This window comes from Temnothorax americanus, unplaced genomic scaffold, assembly GCF_048541705.1.
Source record: "Temnothorax americanus isolate GAGA-0224 unplaced genomic scaffold, ASM4854170v1 Scaffold16, whole genome shotgun sequence".
Lineage (NCBI taxonomy): Eukaryota > Metazoa > Arthropoda > Insecta > Hymenoptera > Formicidae > Temnothorax > Temnothorax americanus.
Genome location: NW_027509297.1, coordinates 134,596 through 152,391, shown reverse-complemented (window position 1 = coordinate 152,391; position 17,796 = coordinate 134,596). Strand labels below are relative to the sequence as shown.

General features: G+C 36.3%; 3 protein-coding genes across 7 annotated transcripts; 2 read left to right on the top strand and 1 right to left on the bottom strand.

Moving 5' to 3' along the window:
* Nucleotides 1-30: 30 nt before the first annotated feature.
* On the top strand, nucleotides 31-5,209 carry LOC143895430 (uncharacterized). 3 transcript variants are annotated; one of them, XM_077402504.1, is made up of 3 exons: nucleotides 31-230; nucleotides 313-608; nucleotides 840-5,209. In XM_077402504.1, exon 3 carries the CDS (start codon nucleotides 1,425-1,427, stop codon nucleotides 2,583-2,585), a length of 1,161 nt encoding a protein of 386 aa, XP_077258630.1. In that variant the 5' UTR covers nucleotides 31-230; nucleotides 313-608; nucleotides 840-1,424; the 3' UTR covers nucleotides 2,586-5,209. The 3 variants fall into 3 exon arrangements, with proteins under 3 accessions (XP_077258630.1, XP_077258631.1, XP_077258629.1); XM_077402505.1 differs by having other exon boundaries at nucleotides 772-5,209; XM_077402503.1 differs by having other exon boundaries at nucleotides 313-5,209.
* Nucleotides 5,210-5,915: 706 nt separating this feature from the next.
* LOC143895433 (uncharacterized) lies at nucleotides 5,916-9,433 on the bottom strand. Its single transcript, XM_077402509.1, has 4 exons — nucleotides 8,888-9,433; nucleotides 8,488-8,674; nucleotides 7,563-7,789; nucleotides 5,916-7,328 (listed from the first exon to the last, which is right to left on the bottom strand). The coding sequence occupies exons 1-4, from the start codon at nucleotides 8,950-8,952 to the stop codon at nucleotides 7,079-7,081; spliced, it is 729 nt and encodes a 242-aa protein (XP_077258635.1). The 5' UTR covers nucleotides 8,953-9,433; the 3' UTR covers nucleotides 5,916-7,078.
* Nucleotides 9,434-10,004: 571 nt separating this feature from the next.
* LOC143895431 (uncharacterized) lies at nucleotides 10,005-15,708 on the top strand. Of its 3 annotated transcripts, none has more exons than XM_077402508.1 (6): nucleotides 10,005-10,424; nucleotides 10,699-10,855; nucleotides 11,391-11,515; nucleotides 11,705-12,112; nucleotides 12,383-14,955; nucleotides 15,480-15,708. In XM_077402508.1, the coding sequence occupies exons 1-5, from the start codon at nucleotides 10,241-10,243 to the stop codon at nucleotides 12,604-12,606; spliced, it is 1,098 nt and encodes a 365-aa protein (XP_077258634.1). In that variant the 5' UTR covers nucleotides 10,005-10,240; the 3' UTR covers nucleotides 12,607-14,955; nucleotides 15,480-15,708. The 3 variants fall into 3 exon arrangements, with proteins under 3 accessions (XP_077258634.1, XP_077258633.1, XP_077258632.1); XM_077402507.1 differs by having other exon boundaries at nucleotides 15,474-15,708; XM_077402506.1 differs by having other exon boundaries at nucleotides 15,471-15,708.
* Nucleotides 15,709-17,796: the final 2,088 nt, after the last annotated feature.

Sequence of the window (17,796 nt, the reverse complement as noted above, 5' to 3'; positions counted from 1 at the left end):
GATTTGCGAATACCAACCATTTTAAAATCAGTAGTCGATAAAGTTACGAGTAACTTTATCGACCACCTTTATCCCGGCCGCCGAAATAAAAAGTGTAAAAAGCGGACGAACACGTGGTACACCGGTGACCGGTGACACGTGGCACGTGGCACGTGAGCAGTCTCACGATCGAACGTGTACTGATATTACTTTACGCTACTTGTCAAGCTCGCTGTCACAACAACCGTATTGTATGATTTAAACTACAGTTTCTTCAAATTAAATTTTAGTATAAAATAACAAGTGGAGGTTTCTTTGATCGACTCTGTGTAGAAGACGAATCCCTATGCTGGCACGGCATAACAATTTAGGGGGAGTGATGCGCCATCGTGAAGCTAGAGAAAAACCAACCATTGGAGCAATCCAGAAGCCTGCAACATAAAGCGAATCGGTCTCAGGTAGTGCAGCATACCTAAGAGGAGAAGCCAGGTCCAGAACGAAAGAAATACTCGATTAGCAGTAGCAGCCGACGAGTGGGTATCAGCGAAACCCGAGAAAAACACCGATTTATCGCAATGGTGACTCGCTGATTAGCAGACAGAAATCAGCATACGATTCGCGACGTTATTGTAAGTTTGTAGCAATTAAGAAAAGCGTATAAACATTGTCGACGAGCGAAATTAATCGTCCCGTGAAAAGAAACGCGTCGTTACATAACGAACCGGTTCGACGAGCGTCTAGGCCTAGGCCTAACCCCCTAAGCCCTTTAAGCAGAAAAGCGCATTATTCTAGCGAAAGCTCTCCGACCGAAACCAGAGTTACATCCGGATACAGTGATTGAGCGCTTATTCCTGTTCCAGGGACACAGATACCAGTTTAATACAATAAGGTAATAATTGCTCCAACGAAAATAGACTTACGCCCGATAGGAACTTACGCATGGCATGATCGGAGAACTCAGGCTGAACGAACAGTAGAATCTCGCATATAAAAGAATTGTTGCTAACATCGATAGCAACGTATTTCACCTGAAAGAATTCTACCACGTCACGTGAGGAGGCAATACTCTGTATGAAATTGAAAGAAAAAACAATAATCAACTTTGAAATTAGGGTTATAGGAAGTTTTCCACAACTTTAAGCGGAAACTTGTTATTTAAGAAAACAAAGCACTTCAATCTACAGATTTTGAATTTGATTCATTAAAGCAGAAACTTAGCGAGAGTGTACGCGCATACGGACTCAGAGTCGACCATCTACTAATAGAATAATACAAATTAGTGACAGAAAGCTAAAGCAGGTCCAGTAGAGAGCAGAAACGCGTAATATTGGACACTATCCAAAAACAGGCCGAAGTCTTTCGCACCAAGAAGAATAAAGAATTCCGATTTGTAACCACACCGACGTAATGTCCGCTTCGGGCCGACGACGTTCTACTAAACGTATATGGAGAAACATCGCGAAAACAAGAGTATGGAATATGATAACGCTGATCGCAAGAAAATTTTTGATAAGCTAATGTTCGGGTACTCTTCAAGTGAGTTACTCAAGTCACTCCAAATGACTCGATTTCCTAAGACCATTGATGTGCCAATATCTACCCGGTCTATTGGATTTTTGTGCCAATTCCTGTATTGCAAATTTGCAAAGTTGAACATACGCTTACCTGCCAGATGTTCCATCTATCCGATGTTCCGGATAGGTCTTCTTCAGATGGAGATTAAGGTCCGTCAAGCCAGCTTGCAAGGAACGTTTGGATGCAGAGACGGTCGTCTTTTTATCGAATACCCTAATGTGAGCGCAGAACAGATTGTAGCGGTTAGTGCCCTTCGTTCACACCTAGCGCCTATGGCTAATTTGATCAACGCAGTAGGCGTGCTGAAAAACTTTAACGCCGTCTACCTACCTCGTTTTGCTGCTATTGAGGATGAACCTGAACCTACTACCGTCAGGTTTTCTAATTTAAGATCCGTTGTACGGATGCTCTCCAATCCTGCAACTCCTCGAGATGTCCGGCGATATTTTTACGATCGCTCACCACTTCCTGGTGCTAAGTGGGGTGGAGATCCAGCTCCCCAAGCGCATGGGCGTAGATTAAGTGAGGGTGATCTTGCTGCACCAATTCGAGCAGACGTTGGTGATTTCCCGGTGCTGTTAAACCCTGATGACTTTATGCCACAGGAGTATTCGATGGACGATCTTCACACTGATGTCTGGGACATTCAAAACCTTTTGGAGTGTGTTGGACGGAAATATCCTAAGTACGTCTATTGTGGTCGGATTGACTACGAAGGCATGGGTCAGGCATCGCTTCTGGTCAGCAACGGCACGGGAACCCTTCGTTGCCACGATCTTCCCCGAGTGCGCGACGATTCTATGGAAATAGACTTTGCCGCGCGGATGTGTTTAACTGGAAAGACCAGTCAATTTTGGACACCAGAGTGCTTGACAAATCCCGAAATCTATCTCGGAATTGCTCATCTTCTCGGTGAACAACCGCATAAGACATCTGATGCTTACGCGATTCGCTCATCTACAATTGCGAAGGAAACGGCTCATATGCAGTATCTAACTGTCTTATACAACTTAAATAACTTTATGTTTTAACAATTAAAGCATTCGACACTGAATTCCAAGCTGAAATTAAAAATATCAGAATGTCACTTAGGTATTCGTTGCCTAGTAAATGTTTGACTTCTGCAATTATTAAACCATAACATGAAATTCCCATTGATACGGATATCCTTGGTGATTTGTGCAAGTTAGTCGCTAAAGTATTGCATTGCGCATGTAACATTGCACCTGCGCTTGATCCACTTCTAAAGAAGACTCTTGATAAAAAAAATTCAATTGAATATGACGTTGAAACACTTATGTGGGTGTCTGCAAGTTGAAAGTAAGATGTTTGCAGCAAGATGCAATACCAACTTTCCCTCTAACTTAGAAGTGTTTTCCCGTGTTAACCGTATCAAGTTTAACCTTCCAGATACTCTTTTACCATTGGCCATTGGCAGCAGTTCTTAATTAGATTGGTTATTTTACCATTGAAGGACAAATGTTTGTACCTCGCTATAATGGTGAGCGTGATTTTTCCTTGTCATGAGCAATTCAATTATCAAAATAAATTGCGCAGTCATTTCAAGAACTTGGTCACACCTCCTATATTATTTGGATCGGCTGAGACTTTTCCGACCTTTGATGATGTCAGTGTTCGATATGTTAAACTGAAACCTCGTGTGTATGCAGCTAAGCTAAATAATGTGTTTCATCCCGTTGATATGTCAAAGGGAAGAGGCGATGAATCTCTACTAGTTTACCGTCGGCGAATAGGTGACAATTCTGACGATTTCGATGTTTGGTCTCCAAGACATGTTGGACCCGATTCTTTAGAAATGGGTGCGATTTTTGAATTTGGCTTTGGGATATCTAAATCCGCTTGGCGATTAAAGTGTCGCTACAGAGATAATTTATATACTAGTAATACATCTGTTGGTTTGTTGTACTTGGCCAATGAGTTGATTGCAGATCAGAGCTGACTCGGGTTTATAATAAGTTAGTCAGATAACTTTTCTTTCCTGTGTGACGCGTTGATCCGAGAAATCATGTTCGAAAATACGCAGTATGGGTTTCCTATCTATGTAACCGTCTAGTTGCACTGCACTGTCCTATCCTCCCTACGACCCTTTGACCAGTAACCGTTGAAATGCTCATCAATGTGGAGATGTTTGCCCATTCGCGATAGATCTTTACGATGTATCTCGTTATCATTCTCCGACGACAAACTTTTACACCCTTCCGTGAGGTAGCGCATGAGCCCGAGCAAAGGATTGATTGCAGTTGATGTATGATGAAGCGAAAACTCATGATAGACTAAACAAACGAGCGAAAAAAAACGGACGCTTCAAGATCACAGGATTCGAAGAAAGATAACTTGAATCCTTATCTGACAGAAAGCTCATCATCATTCAGTACTCTACAAAAGAAGCAAAATCTGACTATACCGTGTTCGTACCACATACCGTATGAAGTATAGCAATTTAGCTACGAGCTAGAAATTTATTTTGAAAAAAAAAGGGCAGCTACAGCAAACGGAGACTAGCTTGACTAGCAATCCGAAATCGGCGTCGCAGCGATAGAGGTCAGATATCAACAACTCCAAGATTACCTAGATCAAACCGAGGAACTGCGCAAAAACCTTCGTGGCACAGCAACGGCAGATGTGCCAGAATAGCCTCCGGATAATATAAAAGGACAAATGCCAAATTGACACTACTATTAACACGTTTAAAAACTATATATAAAATAATGAATAACAAACGAGATCTCTAATCGACGCGATCGGCACAATAAGCAAATTACGAAAACTGTACATTTAATTATGCCGGATGTAACATTAAGAGCAGAAAACAGATAGATACTACATACATACAAATGCATTTATCAGACATAACACTCATGCTTAGATCGATCCGTTTTAATATTATTTTGTGTTCACTAAATCTAGTTTTTAGTTATCTTTTTGTCTGTACTACATATGAGGCATTACAGTCTTTACATGATATCTTATAAATTACGTTATTGTTTAAAATTACTGGATTTGTATGTTTATGTACCTTGACTCATTATATTCGTTATAACCTTTTTCTTTTAAGATATACAATAAGGCTGTGAGAGATCTTTGGATAATATTGTATTCTGTGTTGCCCATGTATTTTTTTCTTTTAAAATACTTTTTCCTTCGCTTCTAATACTGTCTGTAAGAATAGAATCTTGTACAGATTGGATAATATTGCCTTCTGATTGTATATCTGTTATATTTGTTATATCAGGAGGTAATTCTATTGTATTGAAATTATTATCTTCATAAAGACATTTCATACAGGTAGAATCTTTTATATTATTAATGAGAAGATGTTCTTGAGATGTGATAATATTTTCATATTTTGTTTGAAACAAATGACAATTTTGTTGCCTGCGAGATAAAATCTTGATCTTATTTTTGGCATTGTAATTTTCTTTATTGTGCACACTCTCGTTATGAAATTATATAAAATATTGCCATAAAATTGATGAAAGTACAAAAATGTAATAGAATGAATATTACATTTATTTTGTAAATATGGTGAGACTTAAAATGCGAATACTTGGAATTTATGTAACCGTTCTCGAACATTATTGATATGTATGTAATTATATACTGCTATTGAACAATATATAACAAATGTTTTTCATCTCGTATATATTATATTACCTTTAAAAGTTTTTAAAGATAGCTAGTTGGAAATTATTTCAGAATGTATTATATATTACAATACTTTTATTTAAATATTAATACAATTCTAAAGAATAGACATTAAAAATATTGATTTAAATATTTAATCTAAATGTATAAAATTATTTGTCATGTTAAACGCTACTTTTAATTCTTATATTTTTTATACAAACAATACACATATCGATTTAATTTTTATATTCGTTCTTTCTATGTCTCAATTTTATAATATGCTAATAAAAATATGATCAATTATGTTGATATATTGTCAATAAATAGAAATGACATTGAAAAAATATAATACTTTCGAAAAGAACGATTTTGTTGAAGTATAAAATATATAAAAATTAGGTGAGATACAGATTTAAAAATAATTATGTAGGACCATCAAAATAATTACATAGAACACTCAAGCATTATGATAATGCTGCAAAAAGTTTGAACATTCTAACAACTAGCTTCAGCGTCAAATTTAATTATTTAAATGGCGCAACATAATTATTTTCACATCAATATCTGGCTATACTTATAAGCAGGAATACAAACGCAACGCGATATAATATACTAATACACACAAAATATTTGTACTAAGATAAGAACAATGTAACTGTAGAATTAAGTTAAGCACAAATAAGAAAGTAATCTCACAGAAAAAGAACAAGGAGGATTCAATTCATGACTTTAGAAAAATAATTAATGCAAATCTCATACGTCAGTTTCTTTTTTCATCAAGGAAAGGATGTTGTGAGCGATCAGAAATAGCGTATTTAGCAATAATCTAGTTCAATAGCAATTAAGAATAATAATAACGCGAAAGATAAATCAGCCCGAGCCAGTTGTATGGTCGATATGGCGATATTTGAAATTGCATCAAAGTTCTGATAAAGAGAACGCTGATTGCGGATTGACAAAACCGACTCAGCATTGAACCCGCCGAAATAAAAAGCAAGAAAAGAGCACGAACACAGGAGTAGTCTCACGATCAAATGCATACGAGTCATACTTGGCGTCAACGCATAATAACTTAAAATTATTGTACAATTTTATATAAACTACAGTTTACTTAGTAAATATTGATATAAAATAATAAGTGGAGATTTATTTGACTGGCTTTCTGTGGAAGACGAACCCTTATACTTATACCGGCATGGCACAACACGTTGTCAATATCAACATCTTGTTTTCAAAGTCAAGTTTTTGTCCATAGTCACTTTTAATACATTTTACTTTAGTTTTTAACTGCTCGTTAACAATCCTGTTATCCAATATTCAAATTTTTGTACATTCAATGTTTAACGTTTACAACTTTAGACATCTTAATGCTTCAACAGAGTAAAAATTACTAGATCGTAAAATTTTTATAAAATCATGTCTTAGATAAAAGTTGCTTGTGTTGTATTAAAAAAAATCAATATTTTGTGTAAAAGTATTGAAGTCATTAAAAGATATGCTGAATATTTTATTTTTTACATAAAAGCACATATTAAAACACAATTATTTATTCTTTACTTTTCAATGATCTCTCACTTCAAGTTTTACATGCAAAATTTATACGAATTAATGTAATAAAAAATTATGTAAGAAAAATGATTCTAAGTAAAGAAACAAAACTTACAATAAAACTGATCTTGAAATTTAAGATACTTTCTTATTCATTTACAATATTTGGAACAAAATTATGCTGACCATAGATTTTCGCCCTCGAAACAGACTATATTTAACAAACACTCTTTTGTTAATCACATCAATAATTCAGAAAGTATTCTGTTGTCATTTAAAATAAAATGTGCTGTACAATTCAATTTTTTGTTCTTTTTATTATAAAGTATTAGATGCGCGTATTCATCACTTTATTTGAATATCTTACAAGCATCTTTTGATAGCACTTCGTTCTTTTGTAAAAATGTTTCAATAATGTCAATAACTTTTTTATACTTTTTTCGAAACGTCTATTTTTTTGCTGCAAAAATGTCAGTTTCTGCTGTAACATGGCATTGCGTGCGTTGGCTTCTTGTAATTGTTTTCGCAGCTTGTGGCAATTCTGTGAATTTTCTTCATCTATAGATATAACATTTTGTCTGAAAATATTAAAAATTTAAAAACTTCTTGCGTTTTTATTTTTTATAATACGTAGAGATGTTTGTTCTTAAAAATTAATTTTTAGTTATTGCTAGATATCAAGCATTGAATTTTTCTTGACATTTATATATATATATATATATATATATATATATATTTCTTGTAAAATCCAAAACTAGAAAAGGGACACGTTTATTAATTATGTTTTCGGTTAATATTTAATTTCATATAACCTTGTTTCACTAGATAAGTGTTGCGTTTCAGTTTGTGGTACGATAGTTCTAGAAGTGGATAATGTTTCGCAAGTTGCATCCAAATTATGAATCTCATCAGCTGTATCAGATTGTGTTGTCACTGTAGATGATACAGCTATAATAGTTGGATTAGCTTCATTCTCATGTTGTAAGTTTTCATGAATATTGTCGTTTTCATTTTCAGGGTAGGTTTCTAATCTTCGTCGCTACAGATGCAAATTTTTAAATAAATTTGTATTTATGCACATTATATTGATATACACTTCTCAACAAAATTAATTAAAGAGTTACTCAAAATCAGCGCTGACAAGGACCAAATTCAAAGTCACGTATCTTCGCGAAAAATGATATTTGCAAAAGCGTTTTAAAGCTTAAAGCCTTAGCTTTCAAAAGCTTCAAAGCACGTTTCTCTACAAATAAGATTTTATTACAAACAGCGCTGATTTAAAGTAAATCTTGCAAAATTGAGGAATAAACTTCAACTTTGATGCGCACAGGAAGAACAAAGTTTATTCTCTAATTTTTTTTGTATCGTAAAACTTAATACTTTTTCTTTAAAATATTTGCTTAATTATTACACTACAATTTTTTCACTAAGTTATGATGATTTGAAAAGTGAGTAGTGCTTTTTCAGGTTTTATTTCTAAAAATCTATATATTCTGTCTCTGGTATTGTGTTGAATTATTTGCCATTAATCTGCAATCATTTTTCTTGAAGATACGTGACTTTGAATTTAGTTTTTTTTTTAGCATTGATTTTAAGTGATACTTTAATTTTGCTGAGAAGTGTATTATACACAGTATAAATTAATATTTACACAAACTATTATACACAATATAAATTTATATTATACATTAACATATTATTGAACAAATTGATAACTTTTTTGTCTTAAATACATACCGTTATATGAAACAGAGTTGGTATAGCATCGGTCTTTAAAAGACGCTTTCCGTCTATAGATAAATAAAATGAATCGGTGGTAAAATGTTGACTGCAAACCTTCGCCGACAAAGGTGGTTTGAAGTTTTTTATTTTTGTCCCAATGGACTTCAGCCAAGCTTCTCTTCTACCTTTATTTTTCGGGATTCTGAAATAAATAAAATGACTATAGCTGCCTTATTTAATATCACAAAAACTATTCCTTGACCAACAATTTTGATAACTACCATATTAAATAGATATATATGTAAACTATACCTGAATGTGCGACCAATTTTTCTTATTTTACGTTAGCAACTACCGCTATATAATCTAATTAGTTATGAAAAAATAAATCGACTTGCTTATTAAATACACTTACCTATGGAAAGTTATAGCTGCCTGCAAATTATATGCTTCTCCACATATGTTACATGTATAAACCATGTTATAAATAATCAAAACTTAAATTATACCACTGCTATTTTATATTGTTTGGAGTTATATTTCAGTTTTTTTTATCTTGCCTTTATAATTTTTGTAAAACGTAATATTGTGGAACAATTAATACAAAGAATGTTTAATTATAAAACATTATTTTATACAGTTTCTAAAAAATACTAAAAGAAAAGTAATGAGTATAAAATACGTTGATAATAAACGTTGATAAAAGATTATCTCCTTTATTTAAATTAAATTCAAAATTATACACAATTATTTCTCCTCGCTTATTTCTTTCGTAAGCTAATTCTTTCTGTACAGGTTTTCTCAGTTATGTCAAATTAGCTTCCTGACAGCAAACAACTACGAGATTCTAACCTAACGTAACCAACAATCCCAAACCAGCTTGCCCAATCGGGTGACGCTAGGATTGCGCGTTTTCTGACGCATGACGCATGCGCATTCCCACTCTTAAGGCTGAAGTCACATGGCATTATAAGTCGTGAGTCGTGAGTTGCAAGAATTGACCACGCACATTCGATTATTCTCTTCTCAAATTCGATTGTGATTGGTCAATTTCTGCGACCCGCGACCCACGACCCCACGACTCGCATTGTAGACCTAGCATAAAGCCCCTTGCACAATAGACAATAGCGATAGCGATAGCGACTAGCGATAGCGACTAGCGACAGCGACTAGCGATAGCGACTAGCGACAGCGACTAGCGACAGCGACAAGGTTGCCAGGGTCCGTATTCTGTTCCGTTAAATCCGCTTACCGACAATTGTCGGTGTCGTTGCGCAGGTTTTTCATATCGTGTAAAAGCTGCGCAACGACACTTATCGAACCGACAATTGTCGGTAGGCAGGAACGGAATACGGGCCCAAAGCTATATGCTATACCTTTGTCGGCAACTTTGTCGCTATCGCTATCGCTATCGCCTATTGTGCAAGGGGCTTAACGCCTAACCGCGTACTTAACCATCAATTAGAAGCGTTTTGCATTTTCGGTTAAGGCCATTGCACGTTGCACGTAACAAAGTTTTATGCTAAGACTCCATACATGCGGTGAGCTCCGGAAAATGCTGCGGTGACCAATCAGGAGCCAGGCGCAGGTCAAGTTCCGGCATGCCGCACCGTACTGCGTTGAGATCAAAATATTTTAATTTTTCCGCACTACCGCACGTCATTCGGCTAGAGTCGAGAACCGTCGGAGATTTTCGGAATTTGGTGAAAACCACTGAATGTTTATAGCTGACGTTGCAGGTTATGTCGTATGAAACCAGCTATCAACCATGGAATCGATCAACGATGAAAATTCGCCAAATGTGGAATATAATTCTGAGAACGTCAATGAACTTATTATTCATTACGTCAGAAGCCTCCCGCAGTTATGGGATTTAAAAAACAAAGAGTATAGAGACAACGTTTTAAAAAAAAAATTGTGGTGTCAGGTAGCTCAGGAACTTAATGTGACTGGTATGTATTGTTTGAAAACATTTCTAGTGTCCCTTAAAAAATGTATTATAAACTTCCTGATCCTTATCGAAGAACACTCATTTTAAAAATACAAATAGAATAAAGTTTTCTTGAGTTTTTATTATAAGTTAAGTCATATTCTTATGACCCAATGCCAGTATTTATCAAAAGAAAATAAAATTACTTCTAGAATTGAAATAATTTATAAATATGTTTTTAGGTATAAAAAAATTTATAATGTTAACAATAATAAAATTATGATAAATTTAAATAGATGAGTTTGTGAAGAACCGATGGAGACAGCTTCGAGATAGGTACCTAAAAGAGAAAAAGAAGTCCGTAACAAAAAGTGGGCAAGCAGCTCATCATTTTTTTCCATGGCCACTTATGGCAAGCTTAAGTTTTTTGTCGGATGTAGTGGAACCTCGCAAGTAAGTTTTACTTTTTTTAAATGTACCCTGGTAACACAATCTGATAGCTCAAATACGTCCCGAAGAAGTGCGCAAGAAAACAGTCCAAAATTGCGACAGAATCTGATGATATCTGTGATTGAACGAGTACTTACTGTACTATTACAGCAGACTGGTGCAATAGTACAGTAAGTACTCGTTCAATCACAGATATTATGCACTTCTGTCACAATTTTGGACTGTTTTCTTGCGCACTTCTTTGGGACGTATCTGAGCTATCAGATTGTGTTACCAGGGTAAAGTTATAATGATTTTGATGTGGTTGATAGCATAACAAAATTCATGACGTTAGTGTCATCCCAGTGAGCAAGAAACATTTCAACTATATTGCAGCAACTTACAACGTTACTGCAATGTAGTTGAAATGTTTCTTGATATTTCTTGCTTACTGGAATTATTATTTGAATGACGATTGTAATTGTCAATTCCTCATTTTCATAAATAGTATGCTTTTACATAAACTAATATAATTTTTGTTTTATAATTTCTTAATTAGAACTGTAACAAACTGCCAAAGTTTTGTCATTGAACGTCCATTATCCATTGATACGTCATCGTCAGCACCATTGGAGACATTTGAAACAGAAGGATATATGCAAAATGACACAGAAGAGTTTCAAGGTAAATTGAACAAAACATATTTGTGTAAATATATATATATATAATTATAAAGTAATTGTGTATATATACACAATAAAATGTTAACTAAAGTATGTACTACATGAAAAAAAATTTTTTGTAGAAAGTATTTTATGCGTATTATAGTTTTAAACAAGACTTTTATACAACATTTTAAACATTATTTTACAGTGGACTATATGCAGGATACTAATACGAGGCAGGCAGGACAAACACAATTCTGTCCACCGCGTCCGTTAAGTATACTGTCTTGTCGTAATAGTGCCTCGCCTCGTCCTAATAGTGCCTTGTCTCGTCCTAATAGTGCCTTGTCTCGTCCTAATAGTATCTCGCCTAGTCCTAATAGTGCCTCGCCTCGTTCTAATAGTGCCTCGCCTCGTCCTAATAGTGCCTCGCCTCGTCCTAATAGTGCCTCGCCTCGTCCTAATAGTGCCTCGCCTTGTCCGTATAGTGTATCGCTTAATAGTGCTTTGACTCGTCCTCCAAGAGCTCAATCTCGACCTCCGAGCATGTCGCCTCATTCTGAGAGCTATTCTGATAGCCATTCTCAACAAAATCAGACCCAACCTGCAAAACGAGGTAAATTTATTGTATCTCTTTATTTGAAAATAAATCACATTTAAATTATTTAATTAAGTATTTTAAAAAACAGTTTGTGCAGTGCTTCTATCTTACAACTGATTTACTTGAATATCTTATTTATACAATGCATTAGTAAAAAGAGAATAGTTGATTAATGTGCCAAATTTTACTTCACTATGAAATAATAAAGATTATGTATCACATAATTGCGAAAATTTGATATAAATAATAGATATGATATTAATATTTAACTTTTTTTTTTTTTAGGAAAAAGGCAATTGACTGAAACGCGTACAGATGCGGTCGATCAGGCAATTTTAAACTTTGTGGAAAAACGAACTTCAACCGACACCATGAATTCAGACGATCTTTTCTATTTGTCTATATCGCGGGATTCACAGCATCTAAACGTAAATGCGAAATTACGTTTAAAGACACTTGTATTACAAGCGCTTTCTCAAGTTGTGGCAGAGGAACAAAATATAACTTGATCGATTGCATTTTTTAAAAATTATGTGTTTTAATCAATTTACCTTATGCCTGTTGCATATACGCTTCCCGTTGAAAGTCAGGTAGCTTATTCCACTGCCAAAGTACGTGACCTTCCTTCATAAAATAGTCTGTGTAGATATTTCGAATTATTTTGGCGTCATTTGCAGAGTTTCTTGATACATTTGGTGCAAAACCTTGAAGTGCACCAAGTGGTTCTCCGTTTCGCCATTGACCAGCTTGTACATTTCCATAGTGATCTTCTACATCTATAAATCCTACTGGAACATATCTTCTCTGACCAGGCAAAACTTTCAGCTCCGCATCTCGAAGCCAATTGTGCAGCACCACACAACTTTTAACTATGCTATCTACAGTTGAAAGTGACGCAACAATTGGTCGTCGAAATATTCTCCACCTGGCTGACATTACCCCAAATGTATTTTCGATTACACGTCTTGCTCTGCTCAAGCGATAATTAAAAATAATTTTTTCTGGACTCAAGTTAGCACCAGGGTATGGTCGCATCAAATTCTTCAATAACGGGAACGCTGCATCACCAACAAATACTGCGGGAAGGCAAGTATTTGTACCCGGTAAGACTTTAGGTGGAGGTAATGGCAGTGTTTCTGTTTCGATGCATCTTCCAAAATCTAGACTTTGAAAAATACCTCCGTCGCTTTCTCTACCAGCAGAACCGATGCTAACATATGTAAAGCGAAGATCAGCATCACAAACTCCCATTAAAACAGTACTGTATGTGCCTTTGTAATTGTAAAAAGCTGATCCCGTATTTTTGAAACATTGTGCAGTAACATGTTTTCCATCAATTGCTCCGATACAATTTGGAAAATTCCATTTATTTTCAAAATCTTCTGCAATTTTAGCCCATGTTTGTACAGTTGGTGGAGGAAGTACTTGAGGCTGTAGTGTCAGCCAAAGCGCTTCCGTTGTTTCGACAATTATTTTTGGCACAGTAGATTTACCTATGCGGTACAGATAATGTAGACTCGCCATACTATCTCCAGATGCAAGGTATCGCAACGTTAATGATAATCGCAGTCCTGGATGCAACGGTTCTCTTGTGCAGTGTACTTTTGTAATAATAGGTTCTACCATTGCTAATAATTGATCAAATTGAAGAGGTGACATGCGATGAAAATTGAAAAAACGCTCTGTGTCAAGTCGAAGTTCAAGCACAAGGTTATTGTAAGCACCTTGAAAATATCGTTCCTCTATTATAGGATGAACCCACCATCGAGGTGTTCTCCGATTAATTTGTTGCCTTTCTTGTCGTCTTCGCCTTCTTCGTAGCAACAATAGCAAGACAAGTTTGTCATTGCAATTCATTTTGATTTTATTATTTATTTTGATTATATTTTTTTATTACTTATTCCAACTTTATTATTTTATTTCAACTATTGTCACTCAAAGTAAATGTTTATAAATAAGATCAATCGTTTATTTCAAAAAGGAAAAATATTGTGTATCCGTTTATTTTAGGTTATACAACTGTCGTTTTTATAGATGTATACACGCAGTATGGTTATTTTATCTGAAAACATCCGCATCTTCGATTTCCGTACGTGGCATGGCGCTAGGCTCTACCGCGTACATGGAGTCGCCTTCCGCATGCGTTTGCCGGAGCTCACCGCATGTATGGAGTCTTAGCATTAATCATAATCGTAAGACCGTAAGAAAATAGACCAATCACACTTGATTATTCCTCGAGCTCAAGGTGAGCGGCTATTATAAACCAACCCTAACTCCTACCGACTAAAAACCCCCCCAAATGTCCTTCGCGGCGCTATGTGGGGAAGCCCCGGGTAACTTAAGATACCATTCATGGGTTCCCCCACGCCCCCACCCCAATGTGACCGCACCCAACGCTTATATCTTTGATCTTTGCACAGTTTGCACGGTTTGCACACATAATATCATTATCAATTTAATCTTTGCACACGCGCTATTGTTATCAATTGTCGAGTGCACAATGGGATTCAAAAAATGTCGCGAGTGCGGTCGTACTTTAGTGTGCGACGAAAATCTAAAATTACTGCGTAAAATTATAATAGGTTCATCCATAGGTGGCGGCGCATTGGGTGTGTTTGCCTTGCCACTCATTGGATTCGGTTTCGGTGGTGTTGCAGCTGGTTCGTTAGCAGCATCGTGGCAAGCTACGATCGGTAACGTAGCCGCTGGAAGTTTATTCGCGACGTTGCAATCACTCGGCGCTACTGGATTAGGAGCAATTTTGTTCGGCACATTTGGCACAGCCGCACCCTTTCTCGTGGAGATTGCTGTCCGTTATTTTAATTGGTGCGATGAACATAGAGATCAGCAATAATGAAGTAAGTAATTATTCAGCCCGGTCATAGACCGCAGTTCGCAAAATGCAAGACACACGCACAGTCACAGTCTACATGTCAATCTAACCTCTATTTTTATGGAAATTGTCTTGTAACCCTATACACAAAGAGGTTAGATGACACGTAGACTGTGCGTGTGTCTTGCGTTTTGCGAACTGCGGCCTATGTAGACCGGGCTTTAAGATACTTGTACTTGTTGTTTTAAATTTTTAAATCGAATAAATCGCTTTTACTTTTAAACGCCGAAACATCAACCTCGCGTGCGAAGAGCGGATGATTTTTCGAATATTCGTTGACAAATCGCTGCCATATTATCGTTTCGGTAATTTCACTCGTGGTGTTAGCGCATTTTATTTCGTGAACTACATCACGGATACTGATGTCGAAGTTATCATCATGGAAGTTATTACGTATTTGAAATTTACAACTATAGATCCGTCCGTCGTCATGACGATGACGTAAAAAATTGATATAACGAACGTAGCATTTTTTTCTAGCAGTTCTAGCACGATTGTCGCCGGAAAGCTCGCATCCGCAGGTCATAATTCCCAGTGGAGAGATTGGCTGGTTTCTCAGCCGTGAACTCCGCGTTGACAATGGCGACATAGCAGCTATCAGCAGGAAGAATGCACTCCTACGACTCTTACCGTATGATAATGCGTGATATTACATATAATTAACATATTAATGTAATGTTTTACTATTGAATAACATTAAAAATCCTAAAATATAAAATTTTCTTAAACTTATTCCTCCGACAAATCTATATATATATATATAACAATCGTCGATTATGTTTCAAAAATTTGCAAATTTATTTCAACTTGCAAATAATAGTAATAATACTGAAAAGCGGCGGACACTAAAGTATGTTTTACTGTGTTTCACTAAATTACGTGTAATCATTTATCGTGAAATGTAATGTGTGAAAACAAGGAAAAAACCCGCTAGCCGTTAGGCTGAACTCACATGTCATGTATTTTCCGCGTAAAGGCCATTGCACGTAACAAAGTTTTAGTCATAATCGTAAAGCTGTAAGAAAATAGACCAATCACAGTCGATTATTCTTCAAGCACGAGAAGAATAATCGACTGTGATTGGTCTATTTTCTTACGACCTTACGATTATGACTAAAACTTTGTTTACGTGCAATGGCCTTCGCGAAGGTAACCGCGTTGCCCATATCACACTAGCGGCTCGCGGCCGCGACTGCAATTGCGATTTCGTCTCTTGACCAATGAGAAATGTTTGAATTGCCAACAGCTTCTTTCTCATTGGTCAAGGGACGAAATCGCAATCGCAGTCGCGGTTGCGAGCCGCTAGTGTGAGGGTGCCATTACATGGAGCGCGGAAACGCGGAAACGCGGAAGCGCGGAAGACAAAATTTACTAGATTTCCGTCGATCCGTTCCGTCTGTTTTGAATGCCTTAATATTACATGGAGCATATTTTGAGCGGAAAAGCGGAACGGAGAATTATAAAATATTAATTTTTAACGGTATTTATTGATTAAAATGCTTGTATTCAATAGATAAGCTGAAAAGATAAGCATATTAATAAAAATTGCAATGAATTAAGTGAACACAATTTTAAGAAATGAATACAAATGTCTATTTGTCACTATACTGTTCCGCTTTTCCGCGCAAATTGTGCTCCATGTAATATAAGGAGAAACAAACTCGCGGAACGAACGCGTCAAAATCCGTTGTCAACGCGGATACAGTATACTCCATCAAATTTCGGAGCTGTTTAATCACATTGAAAAAAAAAGCTTTTACACATACTCTTCGATTACTTTATTATTTAATAAAAGTGGCAGTATAATATTATAGATCTAAACATCATGTTGATGGTCATTATGAATTTTATCTTATATGCAAGCCAGCGTACATACATAGGCTGAGTTAAGTACTGGCAGTGAATATCGAAACGCAGCCATACATATATACATACATACACGATAATAGCGGATTCCGCTTTTCCGTTCAAACGTGCGGGACTCAACTCGCGGAAACGCGGAATCTAGTTACTATTCTGTTCCGCGTTTCCGCGTTTCCGCGCTCCATGTAATGGCACCCTGATACGATCATAACGCGTAACCGCGTAACCAATTAGAAGAGAGAAAGAGAGAGAGAAAGAGAGAGAGAGAGAGAGAGAGAGAGAGAGAGAGAGAGAGAGAGAGAGAGCTGATTGGTTACGCGATACGCGTTACGCAAAAGATATCACCTCTATGAAGTTGGCCGGACAACTTCAACGTATCGAACTTTCATTAATTGGAATCGATTGGTGGTCGTTTGGTGGTCTTTGGTAGTCTAGTCCGATCGTTTGGTGGTTAGTCGTTTTCCTGTAAAATAAAAATGAAATTTCCGGTGTGAAGTTAGCCGGACAATTTTTATTTTTCAATTAATTTAACTTTTTTATAGCTCATTCGACGCGGAATCGTTTGGTGGTCACGAATATAAATCATAAAAACGTGACCGAATGTGACCGCACTCTTAAGGTGGAAGCACATAAAATTGCAGGAGCCATGAGCACGAATGCAGAAGCCATATGCGCATGCGCTATGTCTGCATACTGCCTATGGCTTCTGAATTTTCAATCTACATAAAAATACATAAGCATAGTGTATGTAGATTGAAAATTCAGAAGCCATAGGCAGTATGCAGACACCATAGCGAATGCGCATATGGCTTCTGCATTCGTGCTCATGGCTCCTGCAATTTTATGTGCTTCCACCTTTATATGCACGCGTTTTGGTCCGCAGCTGATTAGGTCTGTACTTTTTAACTTAACTTTTTGCGCGGTTTATCTTCCCTCTTTTTCA

Coding starts and splice junctions, on each gene's coding strand:
- LOC143895431 (XM_077402508.1), top strand. CDS start 10,241: ATGGAATCGATCAACGATGAAAATTCGCCAAATGTGGAATATAATTCT. Junction 10,856..11,390: donor GATGTAGTGGAACCTCGCAA/GTAAGTTTTACT, acceptor TTTCTTAATTAG/AACTGTAACAAACTGCCAAA. Junction 11,516..11,704: donor TGACACAGAAGAGTTTCAAG/GTAAATTGAACA, acceptor ATTATTTTACAG/TGGACTATATGCAGGATACT.
- LOC143895433 (XM_077402509.1), bottom strand. CDS start 8,952: ATGGTTTATACATGTAACATATGTGGAGAAGCATATAATTTGCAGGCA. Junction 8,675..8,887: donor GCAGCTATAACTTTCCATAG/GTAAGTGTATTT, acceptor TATTTATTTCAG/AATCCCGAAAAATAAAGGTA. Junction 7,329..7,562: donor CACTTATCTAGTGAAACAAG/GTTATATGAAAT, acceptor TAATATTTTCAG/ACAAAATGTTATATCTATAG.
- LOC143895430 (XM_077402504.1), top strand. CDS start 1,425: ATGGAGAAACATCGCGAAAACAAGAGTATGGAATATGATAACGCTGAT.